The sequence below is a fragment of the Pan paniscus genome, chromosome 19 (assembly GCF_029289425.2).
Source record: "Pan paniscus chromosome 19, NHGRI_mPanPan1-v2.0_pri, whole genome shotgun sequence".
NCBI lineage: Eukaryota > Metazoa > Chordata > Mammalia > Primates > Hominidae > Pan > Pan paniscus.
In genome coordinates, this window is record NC_073268.2 from 90,386,562 (window position 1) to 90,408,027 (window position 21,466).

The 21,466-nt window shown below is 55.4% G+C and overlaps 2 protein-coding genes across 5 annotated transcripts; one reads left to right on the forward strand and one right to left on the reverse strand.

Annotated features, from left to right (window-relative positions):
• Positions 1-312: 312 nt before the first annotated feature.
• Positions 313-15,708, reverse strand: BTBD17 (BTB domain containing 17). 4 transcript variants are annotated; one of them, XM_055101469.2, is made up of 3 exons: positions 15,410-15,708; positions 3,845-4,121; positions 313-1,627 (listed from the first exon to the last, which is right to left on the reverse strand). In XM_055101469.2, exons 1-3 carry the CDS (start codon positions 15,546-15,548, stop codon positions 553-555), a joined length of 1,491 nt encoding a protein of 496 aa, XP_054957444.1. In that variant the 5' UTR covers positions 15,549-15,708; the 3' UTR covers positions 313-552. The 4 variants fall into 4 exon arrangements, with proteins under 4 accessions (XP_054957444.1, XP_034798712.1, XP_034798713.1 ...); XM_034942821.3 differs by lacking the exon at positions 15,410-15,708 and adding an exon at positions 6,920-7,538; XM_034942822.3 differs by lacking the exon at positions 15,410-15,708 and adding an exon at positions 5,989-6,164.
• Positions 12,681-20,275, forward strand: GPR142 (G protein-coupled receptor 142). The gene is made up of 3 exons (XM_024926273.4): positions 12,681-13,553; positions 14,431-14,589; positions 15,641-20,275. The coding sequence occupies exons 1-3, from the start codon at positions 13,460-13,462 to the stop codon at positions 16,510-16,512; spliced, it is 1,125 nt and encodes a 374-aa protein (XP_024782041.1). The 5' UTR covers positions 12,681-13,459; the 3' UTR covers positions 16,513-20,275.
• Positions 20,276-21,466: the final 1,191 nt, after the last annotated feature.

The following is a 21,466-nucleotide window of genomic DNA, read 5'->3' on the forward strand; positions in this document are numbered from 1 at the left end:
GGCTCAGAAACTGCCCAGCTATGCCCCTCAGCCTCAAAGTGAGGAAACTCCTGCAAGGGGAATGGGGTGCTCCCTGAATCCCCCGCAAGGGGAATGGGGTGCTCACTGACTCCCCCGCAAGGGGAATGGGGCGCTCCCTGTCTCCCAGGCGGGTGGGTTGCTGTGACCATGTGGATGCTTTTACCTGCCCTAGTTCTGTGTCTGAGTGGGGGGAAAAGCTCAACAAAGGGGAGTGAAACCCCTAAACCCCCTGGCTTGTGGGACCCTCCCTGGGTTGCTTTTACCCAGAAACTGAGTGGTTCAGTCATCCCCTTACCACTCTGAGCATCGGTTTATTCAGGACCAAGAACGTTCCTTCAAGTCAGCTGTGAAATCAGCTCTTGAAACCAGGCATCTCGTCTACCACGCCTCACCTGGACTCCACCCCAGCCCTAGGGTGGCCGGCGCCTGGCCATCCAGGGGACCAGGCTTGTTGCCACCTCCACGCTCGCCTTGCCCTTCCCAGACCCACAGGGACCACCTAGGCCAGGCCTTTATTCCCAGACCCCGAGGCTACTTGGGGGTCCGGATAAGGGTGTGGTATACGGGCTTGACGATGAGGTGCAGGTGCAGAGCGTTCTCAACCAGGTACTCGGAGTTGCGCCGCTGCAGGTCGGCGTGCGCCAGGAAGTCGCCGGCCTCCTCGCTGCTCTGGTGGAAGCTGTAGGCGTGGCGGACCAGCAGGCGGCCCTGCTGGCGCGCCCCCACCAGCACGGTCTTCTGAAAGCTCACGCCCGCCGCGTCGCCGCCGCTGCTGGCCGGCGTCACCACCAGCCGCGGTCGGCCGTCCTCCGGGCGCGCGGCGGGCAGCGCTGTGCCCGCGGCGTCCGCGTAAACGGGCCGCAGGCTGACAGGCAGCCAGCGCGGCGAGAAGAGCACGTTCCAGGTGACCCGGCGGCCCGCGTCGTGGCCACTAGGGCCCAGCTGTGTCTGGAAGCTGGTGCTGCGGTCGTCGCGGGCCGGGTTGTTGATGACCCACGGGGCGCCCCAGGCGGGCGCGAGGTAGTTGCGGGGCAGGAAGGCGCTGCCGTTGACGTCGAAGAACTTGGCGTAGTGCAGCGGCGACGCGGCGTGGAACTGGTAGGCCTGCAGCAGGAGGTCGGCCACCGCGGGGCCGTAGCGCGCCAGGGCTGCCGAGCGCGCCTGCAGCTGGAACAGCTGTGCCGGTGGGATCATGGGGTAGCGTATGGCGCGCAGCGCCCGCTCGGCCACGGCAGGGGGCGGCCGCGCGCGACCCAGCCAGGCCTCCAGCGCGTGGAACAGCTCCAGTTCATCCTGCAGCACCAGGTCCGAGCGTTGCAGGAGCTGCCAGAGCAGCTCGGGGCTCACGGCGCCCCACTCGGTGCTGGCCGCCACGGCCGACAGGTTCCAGGCCAGGAACTGCAGGCAGCTCTCGCGCAGGGCCTCGTCCCCGGTGCCCACCGCGTAGTGGTACCAGCCCACCGCCGGGCCCGCGCCTCCCGCCAGGTGCGCGCGCATGTAGTCGGCCACGCCGCGCTGCAGGGAGGCCACGCCGTACTTGGTGGCCAGTCTGTGCAGGGGGATGGCCTGGGTCAGCAGCACGGTCAGCTCCCCGCAGTACAGGTACCTGCGGGAGAGACCGAGAGGTGGGGCGGGGTCAGGGCGGTACCCACCTCCCAGGATAGATTTTTTAGAGTCCACAGAGGACCCGGCCTGGAGTTGGAGCTTCACGGTCCGGGTGCAAACACAGTGGAAGCCCCACCCTGAGGCTTCCCATGTTTTCCTTTCAAGGACCCTTCCAGGCCATTCTTACTTCACAGGCTTTTCTTTCCGTTTCCGTGGTGATGTAGGAATTGCCTGCATTGACTGTGCCTCTACTAGGCGTGCAGCCCTAGGCTGGAACAAAACAGACGTGGCTCCTGTCTTTGGGGTTTCCAGTCTGGTTGGGATCCATGGCCTGCCTTCTCCTTGCCATGAGTCTGGGCAAGTCACTTAACTTCAGTGAACCTTAGGCTAATCGATCACCTAGGAAAGGGGGAGTGGCACACACCCCTCAGGGTTATTGTGACAACCAGAGGAGAATAAAGAATCTTGCTACAGGCCAGGTGGGTGCTAGTGGCTCACACCTGGAATCTCAGCACTTTGGAAGGCCAAGATGGGAGGATTGCTTGAGGCCAGGAGTTCAAGACCAGCTTGGGCAACATAGCAAGACCCTATCTCTACCAAAAAAAAAAAAAGTTAAAACATTAGTCATGCTTGGTGGTGCACACTTGTAGTCCCAGCTGCTTGGGAGTCTGAGGTGGGAAGATAGCTTCAGCCCAAGAGTTCAAGGCTGCAGTGAGCTATGATCATCATGCCACTACACTCCAGCTTTTTTTTTTTTTTTTTTTTTGAGATGGGGTCTTTCTGTGTTGCTCAGGTTGGTCTCAAACTCCTGGACTTGAGCAGTCCTCCCACCTTGGCCTCTCAAAGTGCTGGGATTACAGTTGTGAGCCCCCATTTCTTTTTTGCAGCCTCACCTTTCTTTTTCCTCTCCTACTGTTGGTGATCACTTGTGCTGAGTATCTCTTCCTCTTACTTCTGCCGCTGTCCCATGGCTCACCTTTCCTGCCAGTCCCCACCGGCACATGGCACCGCACTTGCCTCTATAGGAGTGTGGCAGCCACTGCCAGCCATCTTCCCCAACATCCATTTCTCCCCTTTCCCCTGCGTGATTGCCTCTGGGAATAAAAGACCACATTTCCCAGGCTCCCTCATTCTGGCCTTGGCCATGTGACTAACTGCTGGTCAGTGGGCGCAGTTTGGGATTTGCAGGAAGGCTGATTAAATGCAACTGATTCCGGGTTAACAGGAAGACCCTTTTTGCCCTTCTGTCTTATCCCCTTTCCTGTTGCCTGGAACTTGGAAGCAATGTATGGAATTCTGCAGGCATCTCGTCTGAGCCGTTAGAACAGAGTTACTTTCTTAGACACTAGTGTGAATGGCACCCCCTGAGCAGCATCACGGCAGGAGGCAGGAGGTGGAGAGAGCCGTCTAACTTTTTCAGCTCCCTAGCCCTGTGGTTCCAAACCTGGCCAAACACCAAAACCACAGCGATGCTTTCAAATAAAAAATATTTGTCTATAATGGAATATTTAGGAAAATAAAAAGTAAATAAATAAAATAAAATAAAAAATGATTGCTGGCCCTAACCCTAGACCTGAAACTGACAATCCAGGTTGGGATCCGTGAAACTGTAGTTTTTTTGTTTGTTTGTTTGGTTGGTTGGTTGGTTGGTTGATTTTTTTCAGACAGAATCCTGCTCTGTCACCCAGGCTGGAATCTAGTGGCACGATCTCAGCTCACTGCAAACCCAAACTCTGCCTCCCAGGTTCAAGCCATTCTCCTGCCTTAGCCTCCCAAATAGCTGGGATTACAGTCGTGTGCCACCACACCCAGCTAATTTTCTATATTTTTAGTACACCATGTTGGCCAGGCTGGTCTTGAACTCCTGACCTCAAGTGATCCACCTGCCTCAGCCTCCCAAATTGCTGGGATTACAGGCATGAGCCACCGTGCCCGGCCCCAAAACTGTAGTTTTTAAAAGCTGTCTATGGCCAGGTTTGGAAACAGCTCTGAGGGTGTTACTAGGAACCGAAAGTGATATCAAACTGCACAGATGACACGGGCAAAGACAGGGAGCTGTACAGTGGAAGAAGGGATGCAGGGGTCACTGTCATCCCAGTGATGTCCGGGGAAATGGACATAACAACCTCTAAGGGCCTGGGCTTCCCTGACCCTGTAGGTGGAGGAGCCGGGGGCTGAGGAAGGGATGAAGCCTTCCCCTAGTCTTCCGCGTCCCCACCTGATGAACTTGTCGAAGACAGCGGCGCAGTCCCGTGGCTCCTGCAGCACCGCCTCGCTCTGGTTACTTAGCAGCTCCCGGAACAGCTCACTGTGCAGTCCCAGCAGCAGGCGGTGGGCGTGGAATACCCGGACCTCATCGGTGCCCGCAGCCTGCACCCGCAGAACCACATCGCTGGCATTGCCCTGCCGCAGCAGCTCCTGCAAGCGCTGGAGCACCGCCTGGGAGTGGTTGATGGAGGTGCCAGCTGCCTCCCCGCCAACATCGGCTCTCTGTGCTGCAGCAGGAAGGAACACAGCATAGCCTGAGAAGGTGCCCGGGCCCAGAACCTCAGTCAGGGGTGGAGAGGGACCAGCTGGAGACATATGCATGGGTGTGAGCAGAGGGCAAGGTGGGCCTAGGCGGGTTGTATGTGCATACCTGTTTGTGCCCACGAGGCGCGTGGATGCATCGGTGCACACACAAACGCACCCTGGGTGGGAAGGTCATGCCAATGCAAACCCCAAGAGGATGCTCTTGGAAGGGGGTACATTCAGGCAGGGGGAGGTTGTGCTCAGGTTTAGGACAACATGCCCAGAACTCATCTCCATGCTGCCAGCCCCCCAGGCAAGGGTTGAGGAAACTCGTGGTCCCACCCTTCTCACTTCCTAAAGAATCGTCCATCTAACCCCTTGGAGCAGTAGTCAGAAGTGGTGCATTCACTAACAAATATTTATTGAGCACTTACTATATGCTAGACATTCTCCTAAGAGCTTGGGATATGGCAGTGGACAAAGCAAGCCAAGTTCTTATGCTCATAAAAGCTCATAAAAGCACAAATTGACATATCAAACGGGTAAGACACACACAAATAAGCACTCCAGTTTTAAAGGAGCCAGCCAGGGAACCAGTGTCAAGGCAGGCTCCAGCCCCACAAAGGCCCTTGAACGGAATGGGCCTGGGGTACTGGGAGCAGAGAGAGCATTAGGGAGGCTACAGCAGTAGCAGGAGAGTAGGGCGGGTGTGAGACGAGGCTGCGGGTGTGGAAGGGAAGCTGTTTTCCAGGCCCAGCCCTGCCCTCTTGGGTCCTGATCTCTGAGACAGAAGCCCATTTTCTGTGGGTGGCCAGCAGGGGACAGGAGAAAGTGCGAAGGGCCAGCTGGTGCTGGAATAGAACTTCCTGGGTAACTGAGCATTGAGGCTGGCCAGGCCGGCCCTTTGCTTATGCTCCAGGATGCCCTGACAGTCAGATGGGGATATGCACTCAGTTATAGAAACTGTCAGCAGCTTTCCCAAGCCGAGAACAGCGAGGGGAGCCTCGCAGAGGGAGGTGGGCAGGGGCCTGATTGCAGCAGATGGGCCGCGGCCACATGTGCACGCACAGCACATGCAGGCCCGTGGTGCACACAGGACAGAAGGCTCACACAGGAGCAGAGCATCTGTGCATGAGAGAGGGAGGCCGAGGGACAAAGGGAGGGTGAAAGAGAAGCGGGTAGTATGTTTCCCAGCGCTGCCTTCCCCAGCTGTCACTTTGAAGGACCTGAATGCTGATGGCGTCCCCATTCAGCCTCTGCCCAGGACAATGGGCAATGGAGGGTCCTCTTGTCCTTAAGAGCCCTGCCCACCTGCCTGCCAGGCCCCTCCTTCCTTCAGACAGATGAGTCCGTGGAGCTGTCCGGTCCACCCCGTGCTCTCCCCAGCAGCTGGACACCGCCCCCTCCTGGCCGGCCGCGTGCAGCCAGGGCTGGGACGACCTGCCGCTCCACCCTGCCCCGCACCTGGCCCACTGCCCGCTCACCTGCATGGGTGACCAGGCCCACCAAGGTCAGCATGGCCCAGAAGCTGCCCCAGGACCCAGGCTTGGAGTAGCCTCTCCTAGGCATCTTTGTGCTCAGCCCCCAAGTCCACTGGAGGGACGGTGAAGCCCAGACCACTCTGCTCACATCCCTCTTCCTTATATAGGATCCGGCACAAGGGGACGGCACCCCCCTTCCTGCTTGGCCTCCCTCCCCCACTCAGCCTCCTCCATGGATTGGTGGAAACTGGCCCCAGCTGTTGCCCAGGCAACCACTTAAGCCAGAGAGCGGCAGCCCCGGGGGCTATTGTGCTGCCTGTGGGCCCCCAAGGGGAACAGATCCGGAACCCTCCTCCCCCAATCTCCTTACCACCCAGCAGGGCTAGCCGTGCCTCTCCCTGGAAAGTTTCAGGCTCTCTGCAGAATAGGCAAGGGGCTCCAGGACCACTGGCAGCCATTGGCCTGAGGGTCCCCAGTTCCCTCCCCCAACCCCAGGCCTCGGCCCTGGCACGGAGCGCACTTGGCAGCGTCGTGCCTGGAGCACCATGGTGAGCCGGCTGCAAAGGAAGGGCCTGGAAGAGGAAAGGAGAGGCGGCTGAGGCTCCCACCCCTCCCCCACTCCCATTTTGGGGTGGGGCAGCTCCTCAGAGAGAAGCTCAGAGATCTCTCGAATAGGGGCCCATGGGCAACTGATGTCAGTTTCATATTCTTTGTTGAAGAAGGTTCCTGGAATGCTGTGGGGAGGGTGATGGGCTGGCAGGAAAGTTCTGTGGGGACTGTGACTGTCGCCTCCCCCAGGGGCAAGCTGAGCCAGGTGGCAGGGCTGGGCATAGAGCAGATGCACCCTGCCCCGTGCACCACTGCATGGGTGACCCCTGCCCAGAGCGGGGCTGGCCACCTTCTAGCTCTGCGCTCCAGCCAGCCCAAGGCTGGGGACTGTCTGCCCTGCTATTTCCTGACTTGAATTCTCCTTCCCCAAGTGGCCTCAGGTCTCTGGGTTCACCTCCTTGGAAGGCTTGTTTTACCAGCTTCTGTCTTATTTCCCACTGTAATTTTTCCTTTTCCAGGCTAAGGAGGCATGCTGCAGACCTGGTGTTTCACTCCCAATGTAAGGAAACTGAGGCAGGGAGCTAGGTTGCAGTCTCAGTTGGGTTAGTGCAGAGGAGTGCTCTTCTAAAAACAAAGGCAACAGAGAGAGGAAAGTGAGTCTGGAGCTCAGCAAAAGCACGCGCGCGCGTGTGTGTGTGTGTGTGTGTGTGTGTGTGTGTGTGTGTGTAGGGTGGCATGCTGTGAGTCCTCACCTTTGCAGGGAGCCAGCAGGGTCTGCCCCAGTTCTTCGTGGGAGGGACTCCTTTGAGCTTGGCTAACCGAAGTGGGTGACTCCCAAGGGATCTGACTCCGAGGCAGGGCTCTAGGTTGGGGATGAATTAAATCTTCCTCTCCCTGGCTCTCTGGATCCCAGGGGCCAGCTCGATGCATTGATTTCTGCCTCTGGCTGGCACAGAGACCCAGCAGCTCCACCCCCTCTCTGGAGCCGCAGAGAGAGCAAGAACTGGGTCTGGCACCTGCCTCGTCCGGGTTGGCAGAGTTGGAGCTCTCCAGCCCAGCGGAAACCCCTCCAGCTGCCCTGAGTTTCATGCCTGGCTCCCCTCGTCCAAATCCACTATCCCTTGCCCACTGGCTGCCCGCCTGCCCTTCCCATGGGCTGTACCATGTCCTGGCTCAACCCAGCAAGTCCAAGTCTCCATGCAGCAGGGCAGCCCTGGTCCCTGAGGGCATCCCAGCTTCCAAGCACAGTGCTTTCGATAGGAATGTTATTGATGATAAGAGAACCCGCTACTCAGAAAACTGTCGTTTGATATTTGTGCCTCTCAACTCCAGCCTCCTTCAGCCTCTGCATCAGTCATTCTTTGTTTTGTTTTGCTTTACTGGAGGCAGAATCTCTCAGTCACCAAGGCTGGGGTGCAGTGACACAATCATAGCTCACTGCAGCCTCAAACTCCTAGGCCCAAGCGATCCTCCTGCCTCAGCCTCCCAAGTAGCTGGGACACAGGCAGTGCCACCACGCCTAGCTAATTTTGTATCAGTCATTCTTGAAGGGTAGCCACCTGCATTAGAGTCTCCCATGCTCCACCTTGGAACCAGAATTTTCAGGGGCAGGATCTGGCTGTCTGTATTTTCTAAGTACTCCCAGACAATTGTTATACGCACCCCAAGACAAGCGCTACCTACTAGAGCTAGATTGGTGGCATTTCAAGTGTGAAGGAAGCTGGGAGGCCCTGGATCATCAAGAAGACCCGGAAGAGTCACCTCTGACTCCCCATCTCTGACAGGCCCCACCTCCCATTATTTCTAATCTCCCTTATCCCTGGCCCTCTTCGAATGATTTAGAAACTAGCTTTCCACATAGAGGCATTCTCTGTTCTCATTTTCTTTTTTTTTTTTTTTTTTTTTTTTTTTGAGACGGAGTCCTGCACCATTGCCCAGGCTGGAGTGCAGTGGCACAATCTTGGCTCACTGCAAGCTCTGCCTCCTGGGTTCACGCCATTCTCCTGCCTCAGCCTCCCGAGTAGCTGGGACTACAGGCGCCCGCCACCACGCTCAGCTAATTTTTTGTACTTTCAGTAGAGACGGGGTTTCACCGTGTTAGCCGGGATGGTCTCAATCTCCTGACCTCGTGATCCGACCGCTTCGGCCTCCCAAAGTGCTGGGATTACAGGCGTGAGCCACCGTGCCCGGCCTCTCATTTTCGTAACAGAGCATCGCTGGAGTGTGTGTGTGTGTGTGTGTGTGTGTATGGTATGCATGTGCACATGTGTGTATGCAGTGCGTGTGTGTGCATGTGCCTATTTATATGTGTGTGCGTATTGTGTGTGTCCATGCATGTGCGTGGTGTGTGTGCATGCATATTTGTGGATATGTGTGTGTGGTATGTGTACATGCATATGTATGTGTGGGGGAGTGTCCTGGGACGGGAGAGAGGAAGCCGGGTATTTGCCCTGAGCCCTTTTTTTTTTGCTTTTGAGATGAAGCCTCGCTCTGTCGCCCAGGCTGGAGTGCGGTGGCGCCATCTCAGCTCACTGCAACCTCCACCTTCTGGGTTCAAACAATTCTCCTGCCTCAGCCTCCTGTGTAGCTGGGATTACAGGTGTGCACTACTATGCCCAGCTAATTTTTGTATTTTTAGTAGAGACGAGGTTTCACCATGTTGGCCAGGCTGGTCTCGATCTCCTCACCTCAGGTGATCCTCCCGCCTTGGCCTCCCAAAGTGCTGGGATTACAGGCGTGGGCCACGGTGCTTGGCCAAGTCTTTGAGAGGAAGAATCTGCAGCACTGCATATATATATATATATATATATATATATACATACACACATATATATATATATATACACACACACATATATATATATACACACACACACATATATTGGCCCCATGGATCTGGGAGCTCCATAATTCCTTGAAGGCAAGTCTGATGAATTCACAAGCCAGCACCATCCCAGAGAGGAGTGTTACTTCCCGCCCCAGACGGGAGTGTTTATAGCCCAAGCCATGTGTCTGAGGTCTTATGACCAGGAACCTCAGAGGCAGGATTTATTTTTCGAGTTCTGAGTTGTGCTTGACTTTTCTTTTTTCTGATTTTTGTTGTTGTTGTTGTTAGAGATGGGGTCTCACTCTTTCACCCAGGCTGGAGTGTGGTGGCACTGTCATAGCTCACTGCAGCCTCAAATTCCTGGGCTCAAGCAATCCTCCAGCCTCAGCCTTCCAAGTAGCTGGGACCACAGGTGTGAACCACTGCACTTGGCTACTTGACTTTTCTTTCCACAACCCCATGTTGTGTTTTTGTTTTGTTTTGTTTTGTTTTGTTTTGAGATGGAGTCTCACTCTGTCGCCAGGCTGGAGTACAGTGGTGCGATCTCAGCTCACTGCAACCTCTGCCTCCTGGGTGCGGGCGATACTCCTGCCTTTGCCTCCGGAGTAGCTGGGACTACAGGTACCCACTACCTGTAGTGGCTGGCTAATTGTTGTATTTTTAGTAGAGACGGGGTTTCACCATGTTGGCCAGGATGGTCTCGATCTCCTGACCTCGTGATCTGCCCGCCTCGGCCTCCCAAAGTGCTGGGATTACAGATGTGAGCCACCATGTCCAGCCCATGCTGTCTTTTTGGGGAAGTTTTTCCAATTGTGATAAGTGATCCCTTTACACAAGGAATCTCTAGTACTGTAAAAGCAACGGAAAACTCTTGCAAGCTTGGGACCAGATAAAGAGCTTCTGAATCTGCAAAGGGGGTGATCAGACTGTGGTAACACCTCAGAGGGGTGGGCTCCAGACGCAGCCTGGCCCTACCTGGCACCCTCCCTTGCATCTGTAGTGCCTCCTGTCCTGACTTAGGGTTCCCTGAGTCACTGGGCCACTTGGATTGGGGACAGGAGATCATGGGTTTAAGTTCCAGGCCCCGTGTACACAGGGGAGCACATAAAGGTAAATATGAGGCCGGGCATGATGTCTCACACCTTTAATTCCAGCACTTTGGGAGGCTGAGGCAGGTGGATCACTTGAGGTCAGGAGTTCAAGCCCAGCCCGGGCAACATGGTAAAACCCCGTCTCTACTAAAACTACAAATATTAGCCAAGTGTGGTGGCTGGTGACTGTAATCCCAGCTACTTGGGAGGCTGAGGCAGGAAAATCGCTTGAACCCGGGAAGCAGAGGTTGCAGTGAGCTGAGATTGCACCCCTGCACTCCATCCTGGGCAACAGGGTGAGACTCTGTCTCAAACAAACAAAAACTTAAATAAGAAGGAATCCTTGGCCAGGTGTGGTGGCTCACATCTGTAATCCCAGCACTCTGGGAGGCCGAGGCAGGTGGATTGCATGAGCCCAGGAGCTCGAGACCAGCCTAGGCAACATGGCGAAACACCGTCTCTACAAAAAATACGAAAATTAGCTGGGCGTGGTGGTGCTTGCCTGTAATGCCAGCTATTTGGGAGGCTGAGATGGGAGGATCACTTGAGCCTGGGAGTTCGAGGCTGCAGTGAGCTATGATCACACCACTGTACCACAGCCTGGGTGACAGAGTGAGACCCTGTCTTGAGGGGTAGGGAGGCAGAAGGAAAAAAAAGAGAGAGAGAGACCCTGGTGCTCAGGCCTGGTGGCTCTGGCTGGACTGATCAGGGCTGAAGACTTCAGAGACCAAAAAGGTCAAGGTGTGGCCGGGTGCGGTGGCTCACACCTGTGATCCCAGCATTTTGGGAGACCCAGGTGGGCATATCACCTGAGGTCAGGAGCTCAGGACCAGCCTGGCTAACACGGTGAAACCCCGTCTCTACTAAAAATACAAAAATTAGCCGGGCACGGTGGCAGGCACTTGTAATCCCAGCTGCTTGGGAGGCTGAGGCAGGAGAATCACTGGAACCCAGGAGGCAGAGGTTGCAGTGAGCCGAGATAGCACCATTGCACTCCAGCCTGGGTGACAGAGCGAGACTCTGTCTCAAAAAGAAAAGAAAAAAAAAGTCAAGGTGTGCGGCTGGGTCTTCATAACATCTTTCACCTTGCCCAGGCTGGCTCAGAGGTGACTGCCTTAGTGGATAGGATCCCTTCCACCGTGGGCTAGCAGCCTACCCTGGTCACTGACACCACACCATGTAGGAAAGAATCGCCACCACCAAGAAGGGGCCTCTCACCTCTGTATAGGCTGTGTGCTGGCTGATGACGTGGTTGCCCTGTCCTGTCTGCTGCTGCCACTGAGCTGGACATCTCCAGGCTCCATCTCTTGAACCATGGATCCCAGCGTTGTTAGCAATGAGTATTATGATGTTGCCCATGGAGGCAAAAGATCCAGTGGGTCCCCACTTCCCTGCAGGACGTCACTGCTGTCCTGGGTACAGAAGCATATACTGAGGAAGACAAATCAATGGTGTCCCATGCACAGAAAAGCCAGCATTCTTGTCTCAGCCATTCCAGGTGGCTGAGGTCTCCACAGGTCACACGGGGAAGCTGGGACCTCCGAATAAGACCATCCAAGGACTCCAGCAGTTTCCGCCAGGTGAATCCAGCTGCCTCCCAGAACAGGCCTTCTATGGGGTGGGATGCTAAGTTGCTGGAAGGACGTGCATGGGGCATCATTTTAGCAAACTCAGTCCCCCTCCTCCATCTCTCCCTCTCCTCGCTCTGAATCCAGGGAGCTCTAGTTTTCTGTGTAGCCTGTGTGACAGCCTTGGTTGAAACCATCGTGTTCCGTCTGAAGAATATTTAAGGTTTCCAGTCAAGTGTACATCCCTCAAAGAAACAAAGTGGGCTTGGCATGGTGACTCACACCTGTAATCCCAGCTCTTTGAGAGGCCAAGGCAGAAGGACCACTTGAAGCCTGGAGTTCCAGACCAGCCTCGGCAACACAGCGAGACCCCAAACTCTCTCTATATCTATACATAAAATTTGAAAAACAAAGTGTAGGGACAGGGTGGGCACTCGGTAAATGTCGGCAGGGACCCTCCTTGCCCCTCACCCATGGCAGCTCCTTGAAGAGAGGGTCTGCCTCCTCTCACCCCTAGCCTCCTGCTGCAAGGAGGTGGTGGCCTGGGGCGTCATCTGTGTTACTTGCACTTTCTGGGGCTGGGGTCCCAGCACTCCACCAGAGGACCTGTCCTGAGCGGGCAGCTCCGTCTCCAGTCCCACTGTGCCACCCAGGGTGCCTAGCCAAACCATGGGACTTTCAGGCTTGCAGGGTCAGGATGTGGCCACCAGGGGGCAGCAGGGCCTGCGCTGTGGGTGTCCGATGGGGGGGTTGGGATGGGGAGTTCCAGGCTCTGATGTGAGATCTGACTCCCAGAGCTGGGAAGCTCCCTATATTTCCTGCCATATTTTCTGCTGCATTCCCAGAGGACAGGCCATGGGAGGTGATTCCAGGGGGGCCTGAGCTCTCCTCCCGAGGCCGTCCACGGGGCATCCATGTCCCGGGTGCCTGCTTGTGGGCTGCTCTGGTCACTCTTCCTCTAGGGCAGGGGAGCCAGTCTGGCCTCTTCTGAGTGCTCACCAGCAACGGCAGTTGTTTATTTGCCAGGGATTGATATTCTTGAGGGATGGTCCATTTCACCAGGGCCAGGAAAACAACAGCTTGCAGGACTGCGGTTTCCCAGCACCGGCTGCAGGCAGCCTCGTCCGGCTGCTCCCAGAGGATGCCCCACCCTGTGCACGGCTGCCTGCCATCCTGCCCCTGGGGGTAGCCTCCACCTCCCCCACCATGGCCACTGCAGGACTGACCCTGTGCACCTGGTCCCCTGAGCCTCTTGGGATCATAGCCCTGTCTGTGGCAGCCTTACCACTCCTACCTGGCACGACTTCCCCAACTCCTCACAGAGGTGCCCTACTCTCTTCCCTTTCAGTCTGGATGCTCATAAAGTCAGCACCCTGAGTCCTTCTGCCTGTCCCCAAAGTCCTCAGCCCCAGGTTTGACCCCAGCTGAACCCGGGCCAGCTCACAGAGTGCCCCGGGGCACGAGGCAGCCCCCCAGAACCCCCATCCTGCCATCCTGCCTCTTCTCCTCACTTCCTGCTCCCCCAGGCATAGACATACCTGTGAACCCCATGCCACCCTCAGCTCGTCTCTCCTGCAGCTGAAGCCCCTGCCCAGCCCGACCCCTTCCCCTGCCTGTACGCCCTAGAGGTCCCTGGTTTGCTCCACCAGCATCTACTCTAGCTCTTTCCCCGGTGCCTCCGCCCACCAGTTCCTTCCTCCTCCTTCCCCCGCCCCGCCCCCCTGCACTAACGGGCTCAGTGTCTGCGTAAGGATCCTGGGGCAAACAACCACTTGGAGAGCCAAGGAGTGAGAGGTACAGCTGGCGATGCTGACAGGGAGCTGCGGGGACCCTCAGAAAAAGCCACAGGTGACCCAGGACTCAGGGCCCCAGAGCATGGGGCTTGAGGGACGAGAGACAGGTAAGGCATCTTGAAGTGGGGTGTGCTGGGGGCAATAAGGTGGAAAGGCAGGAGGGAACAGGAGGCAGGTTAGGGACCTAGAGGGTGGAGTAGGGGCCGAAGCTGAGAGTGAGTGAGCAGTGAGCCCCCCGGCCTCAGCAGGAAACGAAAAGCTGGAGTTCAACCTGAAAGAGACGCGCAGTGTGGCTTCAGGGGAACAGGGGCCAGAGTGGACGGTGCTTATCCTAGGCCAGCCACCTTACCCCTGTGGACTGAGTTTCCCCATCTGTGGACTTGGGCCATTCCAGCTTTAGTGGTGCTCACCTCTGAAGAGGGTATCTTTAGTTTAGAAAAGAGGGGGCCCTACCAACAGCCTCTCCTTAGAGGGGGACAGCTGTTGAGTGGAGCTGTGCAGACCTGGGGCCTCCACTGTGGACCTCCTAGAGAGGTCCCTGTGTGTGGCTGGCATCACCCAGGTTGCTGATTACAAGCACGGCTGCTGCAACCCCGCTTCAGACCCTCTGGCCCGGAGGAGGCCCAGGAGCCTGCACCTCGACAAGTGCCCCCGTGATCCTGTTTCAGAGCCCCTGCTAGGCCGGGTGAGGGCCCATGGGGAGGACCCATGGGGAGCAATGGTCTCTATGGCAGCAGGCCGTGCTGCCAGGGACTTCCCATCAGTGGGGGAGCCGGGCCACTGAGGGAGTGGGGTGAGATGGGGGGTGGTGAGGGTGGTCTTGGCAAGAATTCTCACAGCAACAGACAGTGCACTCAGCTGGGTCTGACTAGAGGGTCTGCACAGAGCAGGGTGACTAGAAAGACCCCAGGTCAGGGCGGGGCTGCGCCCAGCCAGGTTAGAAATAGACCAGAGGCTCTGACTCTGCCCATCCGCACCTTCTAGCTGGCCAGCCACGAATGACCCTGCTGCCCACGCCCAACGTCAGTGGGCTGAGCCAGGAGTTTGAAAGCCACTGGCCAGAGATCGCAGAGAGGTCCCCGTGTGTGGCTGGCGTCATCCCTGTCATCTACTACAGTGTCCTGCTGGGCTTGGGGCTGCCTGGTGAGTGGGGACCTGGGGTCTGGGGACTTGGGCTTGGCCAGAAATGGGGATCCTCCTTCAATGGGTGCCAGTCCTCTGTGTTTGACCCCTGAGGCCCTGGATCATAGACCCCTGGTCTTTCCTTGCCATTGTCAGGGTGTTCTGGGTCACTGGAGGGGAATAAAAGTAAGGGGCTAGGATTGGGGGTGCTCACAGCTAAACCCAAGTTTTCCCCAGCAGTGAGCGTACTCTTAGGATAACAAAATTCACATAGGAACTGGCTCAGCTCAGTACAAAGCTCCCCGTGCTGCCCATGCCTTCAGAGAGCAGAGCTTGGGGCAGAGGTGGGTGTGTGGATATGGGAAGGATGGGTGGTCTTGGCCCTGGGGATTTCCCCAAGTCTGATAGCTAAACCCATGCCTGTGTCTAGGGACGCCTCCATTCTAGAGGACACAGAAAACCTAAAAAGGACTTGGAGGACAATGCCATAGGACAGGTAGCTTTTTTTTTTTTTTTTTGAGATGGAGTCTCGCTCTGTCACCCAGGCTGGAGTGCAGTGGCATGATCTCGGCTCATTGCAGCCTCCACTTCCCAGGTTCAAGCAATTCTCCTGCCTCAGCCTCCCAAGTAGCTGGGATTACAGGCATGCACCACCATGCCTGGCTAATTTGTATATTTTTTTAACAGAGACGGGGTTTCTCCATGTTGGTCAGGCTGGTCTTGAACTCCTGACCTCAGGTGATCTGCTCGCCTTGGCCTCCCAAAGTGCTGGATTACAGGCGTGAGCCACCACACCTGGCCAGGACAGGTGGCTGCTGAGGACCCTTCCATGTGCACTTACCTGTGCATAACCGGGGTACAGCCAGTGGCCTGCAGTGGATGGACAGGGCAGAGCTGGCCTGAGTGGCCTTCTGGGCAAAGTGGGGTTTCAGAAGGATCTGGAAGGAGAAAAAAGAGAAGCCAGCACAGCCTCTGCACATGCAGATGGGGAGGTGCGATGGCGACACCTTGGAAAGCAGAGTCTGAGCTCTCTTCTGATGCCTCTCCCCTCCCTCACCTCGGCTGCCCTCAGTCAGCCTCCTGACTGCAGTGGCCCTGGCGCGCCTTGCCACCAGGACCAGGAGGCCCTCCTACTACTACCTTCTGGCGCTCACAGCCTCGGATATCATCATCCAGGTGGTCATCGTGTTCGCGGGCTTCCTCCTGCAGGGAGCCGTGCTGGCCCGCCAGGTGCCCCAGGCTGTGGTGCGCACGGCCAACATCCTGGAGTTTGCTGCCAACCACGCCTCAGTCTGGATCGCCATCCTGCTCACGGTTGACCGCTACACTGCCCTGTGCCACCCCCTGCACCATCGGGCCGCCTCGTCCCCAGGCCGGACCCGCCGGGCCATTGCTGCTGTCCTGAGTGCTGCCCTGTTGACCGGCATCCCCTTCTACTGGTGGCTGGACATGTGGAGAGACACCGACTCACCCAGCACACTGGACGAGGTCCTCAAGTGGGCTCACTGTCTCACTGTCTATTTCATCCCTTGTGGTGTGTTCCTGGTCACCAACTCGGCCATCATCCACCGGCTACGGAGGAGGGGCCGGAGTGGGCTGCAGCCCCGGGTGGGCAAGAGCACAGCCATCCTCCTGGGCATCACCACACTGTTCACCCTCCTGTGGGCGCCCCGGGTCTTCGTCATGCTCTACCACATGTACGTGGCCCCTGTCCACCGGGACTGGAGGGTCCACCTGGCCTTGGATGTGGCCAACATGGTGGCCATGCTCCACACGGCAGCCAACTTCAGCCTCTACTGCTTTGTCAGCAAGACTTTCCGGGCCACTGTCCGACAGGTCATCCACGATGCCTACCTGCCCTGCACTTTGGCATCACAGCCAGAGGGCATGGCGGCGAAGCCTGTGATGGAGCCTCCTGGACTCCCCAAAGGGGCAGAAGTGTAGAGGAGGGGGCCCAGCTAGGGAGCTCAGGGTGGCTCATGGCCACATGTACTGGGGCCTTTGAGGTTGTACCCAAAACACGTTTATCAACAGCTTGCTTTCCTTGGGTGGGGGTGGAGGCTCCTCCTTTGGGTGTGGCTCCCAGGTAGAGAGGAGGACAACTTAGCCAGCTCTTATGTTTGCTTCACCAGCAATCCCTATTTCCTGGGAAGATGAAAGGGCACTGCCAGGCACAGGCTAATAGCATCAGTGCTGTGGGCATTCCTTTGCGGGGGGCATTTTGCCTGGCTCATCGTGAATGCCAGATTAATGTTGGTTGAATGGAAAGAAAAATGGACAGATGGAGGCCGGGTGCGGTGGCTCATGCCTGTAATCCCAGCACGTTGGGAGGCTGAGGCAGGCGGATCACGAGGTCAGGAGATCGAGACCACAGTGAAACCCTGTCTCTACTAAAAATACAAAAAATTAGCTGGACGCAGTGGCGGGCGCCTGTAGTCCCAGCTACTCGGGAGGCTGAGGCAGGAGAATGGCGTGAACCCGGAAGGCGGAGCTTGCAGCGAGCCAAGATCCCGCCACTGCACTCCAGCCTGGGCGACAGAGTGAGACTCCGTCTCAAAAAAAAAAAACAAAAACAAAAACAAAAAAGGACAGATGGATGGATGGATGGATGGATGGATGTGAATTGTCTCCAGCCCACCCCCCTTTCCTGGTGCCTGCCTCTCATTCCCTGAATGGATCACCTCTCCAGCTCCTAGTGGCAATGCCAGAGTTTGAAAAGGAAGATATCTTCAGGACTTAAGGCATTGCTTAGGCTGGAGGAAACAAAGAAATTGAGCTGAGCAATGGGAGGGGGCTGCTTGGGGGATAAAAGCCCCCAGGGCCAGTCAGAAAGGGGTGATCTTAAATCAGATGTAAGGAGCCCAGGCCCGTGTCTGTCCAGCCACAGGAGACACAGCCCCTTAGGTCTCAAACACCCTGGTTGGATTCCACATTACTCCCTGCCCTAAACCAGTACAGGTTCATGGGCCCAGAACCAGCACTGGGGCTATAGTTTTCGTTGTTGCCAATGAGGAGAAAGAAAATGGTCTCTTAACCCAGGGTACTAGGAGAACAGGAAAGGAGGACCTAGCTGGAGATGACCCTGAGCTTCTGCTGAGCCCCCCGAGCTCACGCCCCTGGGGGAAAGGTCTTTTCCTCCACCACTGGGAGGCGGGAGTTGGCAGAGTCCATCAGAGCCATGAGGAGCTCTGCTCCCCATCCTCAGCCTCTCCAGGGAGGCTCTCCAGGGCCCCTCTCTCCTCTCAGCACCACCATCCCGGAGAGGCAGCTGGGAGAGATTAGCAGATGGAACTCCCACCTGCTCCAGGCTGTGGGTAAACACATTAACAGCTGAGCTAGGACCACTTTCTGCTTCCTGGTCAGGCTGAGCTGACCTTTGTCCTGAATGGGAGGTTCAGACCTGCCCCCACCCTCTTAGTGGGATGACATCAGTCAAAGAGCTGTTTGTGCACCCAGCACACAGTCAATGCAGAATCAATGCTTGGCTTTCCACTTTGCCTCTCTGCTTCTCCCCAGAGCAGGGATGTCCAGACAGGGAGGTTCAGCTAACCCAGAAAGAGGATAATGTGGGTCTCCAATGCATTCGCCATGATTCCCAACTCCAAAAAACTCTGAAAACCAAAACATGTTTCCAAAATGTGCCACAAACACGTTTAGCGGTACAGCGTGACCCGGTGTGAGGTGATTTCTGGTCCCGAAGTTGTCCTGTGATTGTGAGTCCTGCCAGCCCCACCCGGGACTGTTAGTGGAGTGATCATGTACTGCTGTCCACACCCCACGGAATCGTGATCGAACGCGCACCACTACATGCACACAGCACCTTCCTCTGCTCTGACGTATTCTGAATTCCAAGACATGTGGTGCCGAGTTCAGAGAAAGGATTGAGGACCTGTAAGCCCAACACTTCTGCTCCGGGGTGGTCTACACTGACCCTGAGCAGGTGTTAAGGATGGAGGACCCCCTCACCCGCCCACACCTCCATGTGCACACACAGATGTATCCCCAGGCAGGGTTGATGCACCTGCGCTTTATTCTTTGCTTAAGGAGGAGGGGGATGCAAATGCAGGTACCCGGGGAGGGAGAAGGTCCACCGGAGGACCAGATAATGTCGGCCCCAGCCCAGCCTGAGCCTGCCCTACAGAAGCGGGCACAGGAAGAAAGCACAAAGTTCCATGGATGAAGAACTAAATGGAACAACCTGCAGGGACCCTGCAGGAGAGAACCCAGTATCAGGGAAGAGCATCTGTGTCTCCATGGATGGCAACAGCAGCTGGGTCTAGGCCAGAGGCAGGATGCCTTCCTCAGCTGGCTGGGGGGCTGTCTTTCAGGAGGCCAGCTGCAAGATTAGCTCAACTGTCTCTGAGCACCAGTGAAACCAGGAACTTCCAGAAACTGTTGGGGAGGCTCTTTCAAGACACAGTTTTGTTTTGTTTTGTTTCGTTTTGTTGACATGGAGTCTCTCTCTGTTGCCCAGTCTCTCAGGCTGGAGTGCAGTGGTGTGATCTCAGCTCACTGCAACCTCCACCTCCTGGGTTCAAGTGACTTTCCTGCCTCAGCCTCCCAAGTAGCTGGGACTACAAGCGCACACCACCACATCCAGCTATTTTTTTTATTTTTAGTAGAGACGGGGTTCCACCATGTTGGCCAGGCTGGTTGAAACAATTTTGCATTGAGCCACCATAATCCTAGTGTTAATATTGCTATAACCTCACTTGTACCGACAGGCTGGGGCAGTCAGTGACTTTTTCAAACAACCCTGCATATGGAGTATTGTAACTGTTTTACAAACTTAGGAAATTGAGGCACAGAGAGATTAAATGGTATGCCCCTAGCCCAAAGCTGGTCAAGAGCAGCACTGACACTCAAACCCAAGTCTCCTGGTTCTTGGTCCACTGTCTGTTCTACCCCACACCTTGCAGGTGCTCTCAGATGTAGAAGATTAGAGGCAGACCACTCTCGGGGATCTTTTGCATTGCTTAGAACTTTCTAGTGCTGGACTTATCAGATTTGAGAACCAGTATCACATTTTCCTAATAAAATGCATTAGGTGGTCAGGTGTGGTGGCTCACGCCTGTAATCCCAGCACTTTGGGAGGCAGAGGTGGGCGGATCACTTCAGGTCAGGAGTTCGAGACCAGCCTGGCCAACATGGTGAAACCCCATCTCTACTAAAAAATACAAAAACTAGCTGGGCGTGGTGGTGGACACCTGTAATTCCAAGTACTCAGAGGCTCAGGCAGGAGAATCGCTTGAACCCAGGAGACGGAGGTTGCAGCGAGCTGAGATCGCACCATAGAAACACCATGGAACTCCAACCTGGGCAACAAGAGTGAAACTTCGACTCAAAAAAAAGAGAAAAAACACATTAGGTAACAGTTTCTTTTTAGCATTTGTGTAACCTTTAATAAAATGAAGTGATAATCACCTTGGTAAGCATGTCACTGAAATGTAAATGAAAAGTATTATTAAATCTGCCAAACTGGCTTCTAGAGGAGAGAAAGACTTAAATGGTTTCAGTTTATCCTTCTTCCCTTCTCCCTCCATAGCCTACCCACTCATCTGCTGAAATATCTTAGCTAAAGAAAATCCTTTTTGAAATTCTGAGTTTCTTTCCTAACAATTCTCACCACAGGTTTGATGTGCTGTTTGATCTTACTGTCTATCATTCATCCTTTGTTAATATCTGAGGATGGTTATTGCTCACATGTCTTTCATTTCTTCCCAAGGGTATATATGATTTTTGCTGTTTGGAAGTTGGTTGACAAATTGTTTTCTGGACTCTATTAGTTTTCAAGGGCTGCATAAAAAAAATACCACAGACTGGGTGGCTTAAACAACATATGAGTTTTTGTTTGTTTGTTTGTTTGTTTTTGAGATGGAGTCTTACTCTGTCGCCCAGGCTGGAGTGCAGTGGCACAATCTTGGCTCGCTGCAACCTCCACCTCCTGGGTTCAAGTGATCCTGCTGCCTCAGCTTCCCAAGTAGCTAGGACTACAGGCATGCATTACCACGTGTGGCTAATTTTTGTATTTTCAGTAGAGACAGGGTTTCGCATGTTGGCCAGGCTGGTCTCGAACTCCTGACCTCAAGTGATTCACCTGCTTCAGCCTCCCAAAGTGCTGGGATTATAGGCGTGAGCCACCTTGCCTGGCCAGAAATGTGTTTTCTTACAGTTCTGGAGGCTGGAAGTTCAAAACAATGTATTGACCAAATGTAGTGGCTCACACCTATAATCCCAGCACTTTTGAAGGCTGAGGCAGGGGGATCACTTGAGCCCAGGAGTTCAAGACCAGGCTAAACAGCATAGCAAGACCCTGTCTCTACCAAAAATACAAAAATAGCTGGATGTAGTGGAGGATCACCTGAGCCTAGGAGGTCGAGGCTGCAGTGAGCCAAGACCACGCCACTGCACCCCAGCCTGGACGACAGAGTAAAGGGCGACCTTGTCTGAAAAGGAAAAGAAGAAGGTGTTAGCAGCTTGTGTTTCTTCTGAGGCCGCTCTCCTTGCCCTGCAGAAGGTCACCTTCTCCCTGTGTCCCCAGTACCTCAAAATGGGACGGCATTTGAAGATAGGGCCTTGAAAGAGGTGATGAAGTTCAAACGAGGCTGTTACGATGGGCTCTCATCCAACCTGGGGAAGGTCTTCAACATATGAATTTGGGTTGGGGGAAACTATGGGTATTTTAAGGACAAATGTTCCTTGGCTGTGGATCCAGGCTTTAATAAAAGTCACTTTTCTCTTGGCTGTATACGAACTATCCCCACCTTTCTCTTCTCCTTGGCTGGCGTAACAGGACTCAAAGCCAGTCTGGTATCTTTAAACATGATCTCTCCTTTCTTCCTGGAAGATCTTGAAGTTTTTGAAGATTCACCCTTGTTGAACAGGTACCTGGAGGTGG

What these genes read in the sequence shown, in the direction of transcription:
- BTBD17 (XM_034942821.3), bottom strand. Translation starts at nt 7,256, where the DNA reads ATGAAACTCAGGGCAGCTGGAGGGGTTTCCGCTGGGCTGGAGAGCTCC. An exon ending in CCTGCTGGCTCCCTGCAAAG is followed by an intron (nt 4,122 to 6,919) that starts GTGAGGACTCAC and finishes TTCCTGCTGCAG; the next exon opens with CACAGAGAGCCGATGTTGGC. An exon ending in GTCTTCGACAAGTTCATCAG is followed by an intron (nt 1,628 to 3,844) that starts GTGGGGACGCGG and finishes TCTCTCCCGCAG; the next exon opens with GTACCTGTACTGCGGGGAGC.
- GPR142 (XM_024926273.4), top strand. Translation starts at nt 13,460, where the DNA reads ATGCTGACAGGGAGCTGCGGGGACCCTCAGAAAAAGCCACAGGTGACC. An exon ending in GCTTGAGGGACGAGAGACAG is followed by an intron (nt 13,554 to 14,430) that starts GTAAGGCATCTT and finishes CGCACCTTCTAG; the next exon opens with CTGGCCAGCCACGAATGACC. An exon ending in GCTGGGCTTGGGGCTGCCTG is followed by an intron (nt 14,590 to 15,640) that starts GTGAGTGGGGAC and finishes GGCTGCCCTCAG; the next exon opens with TCAGCCTCCTGACTGCAGTG.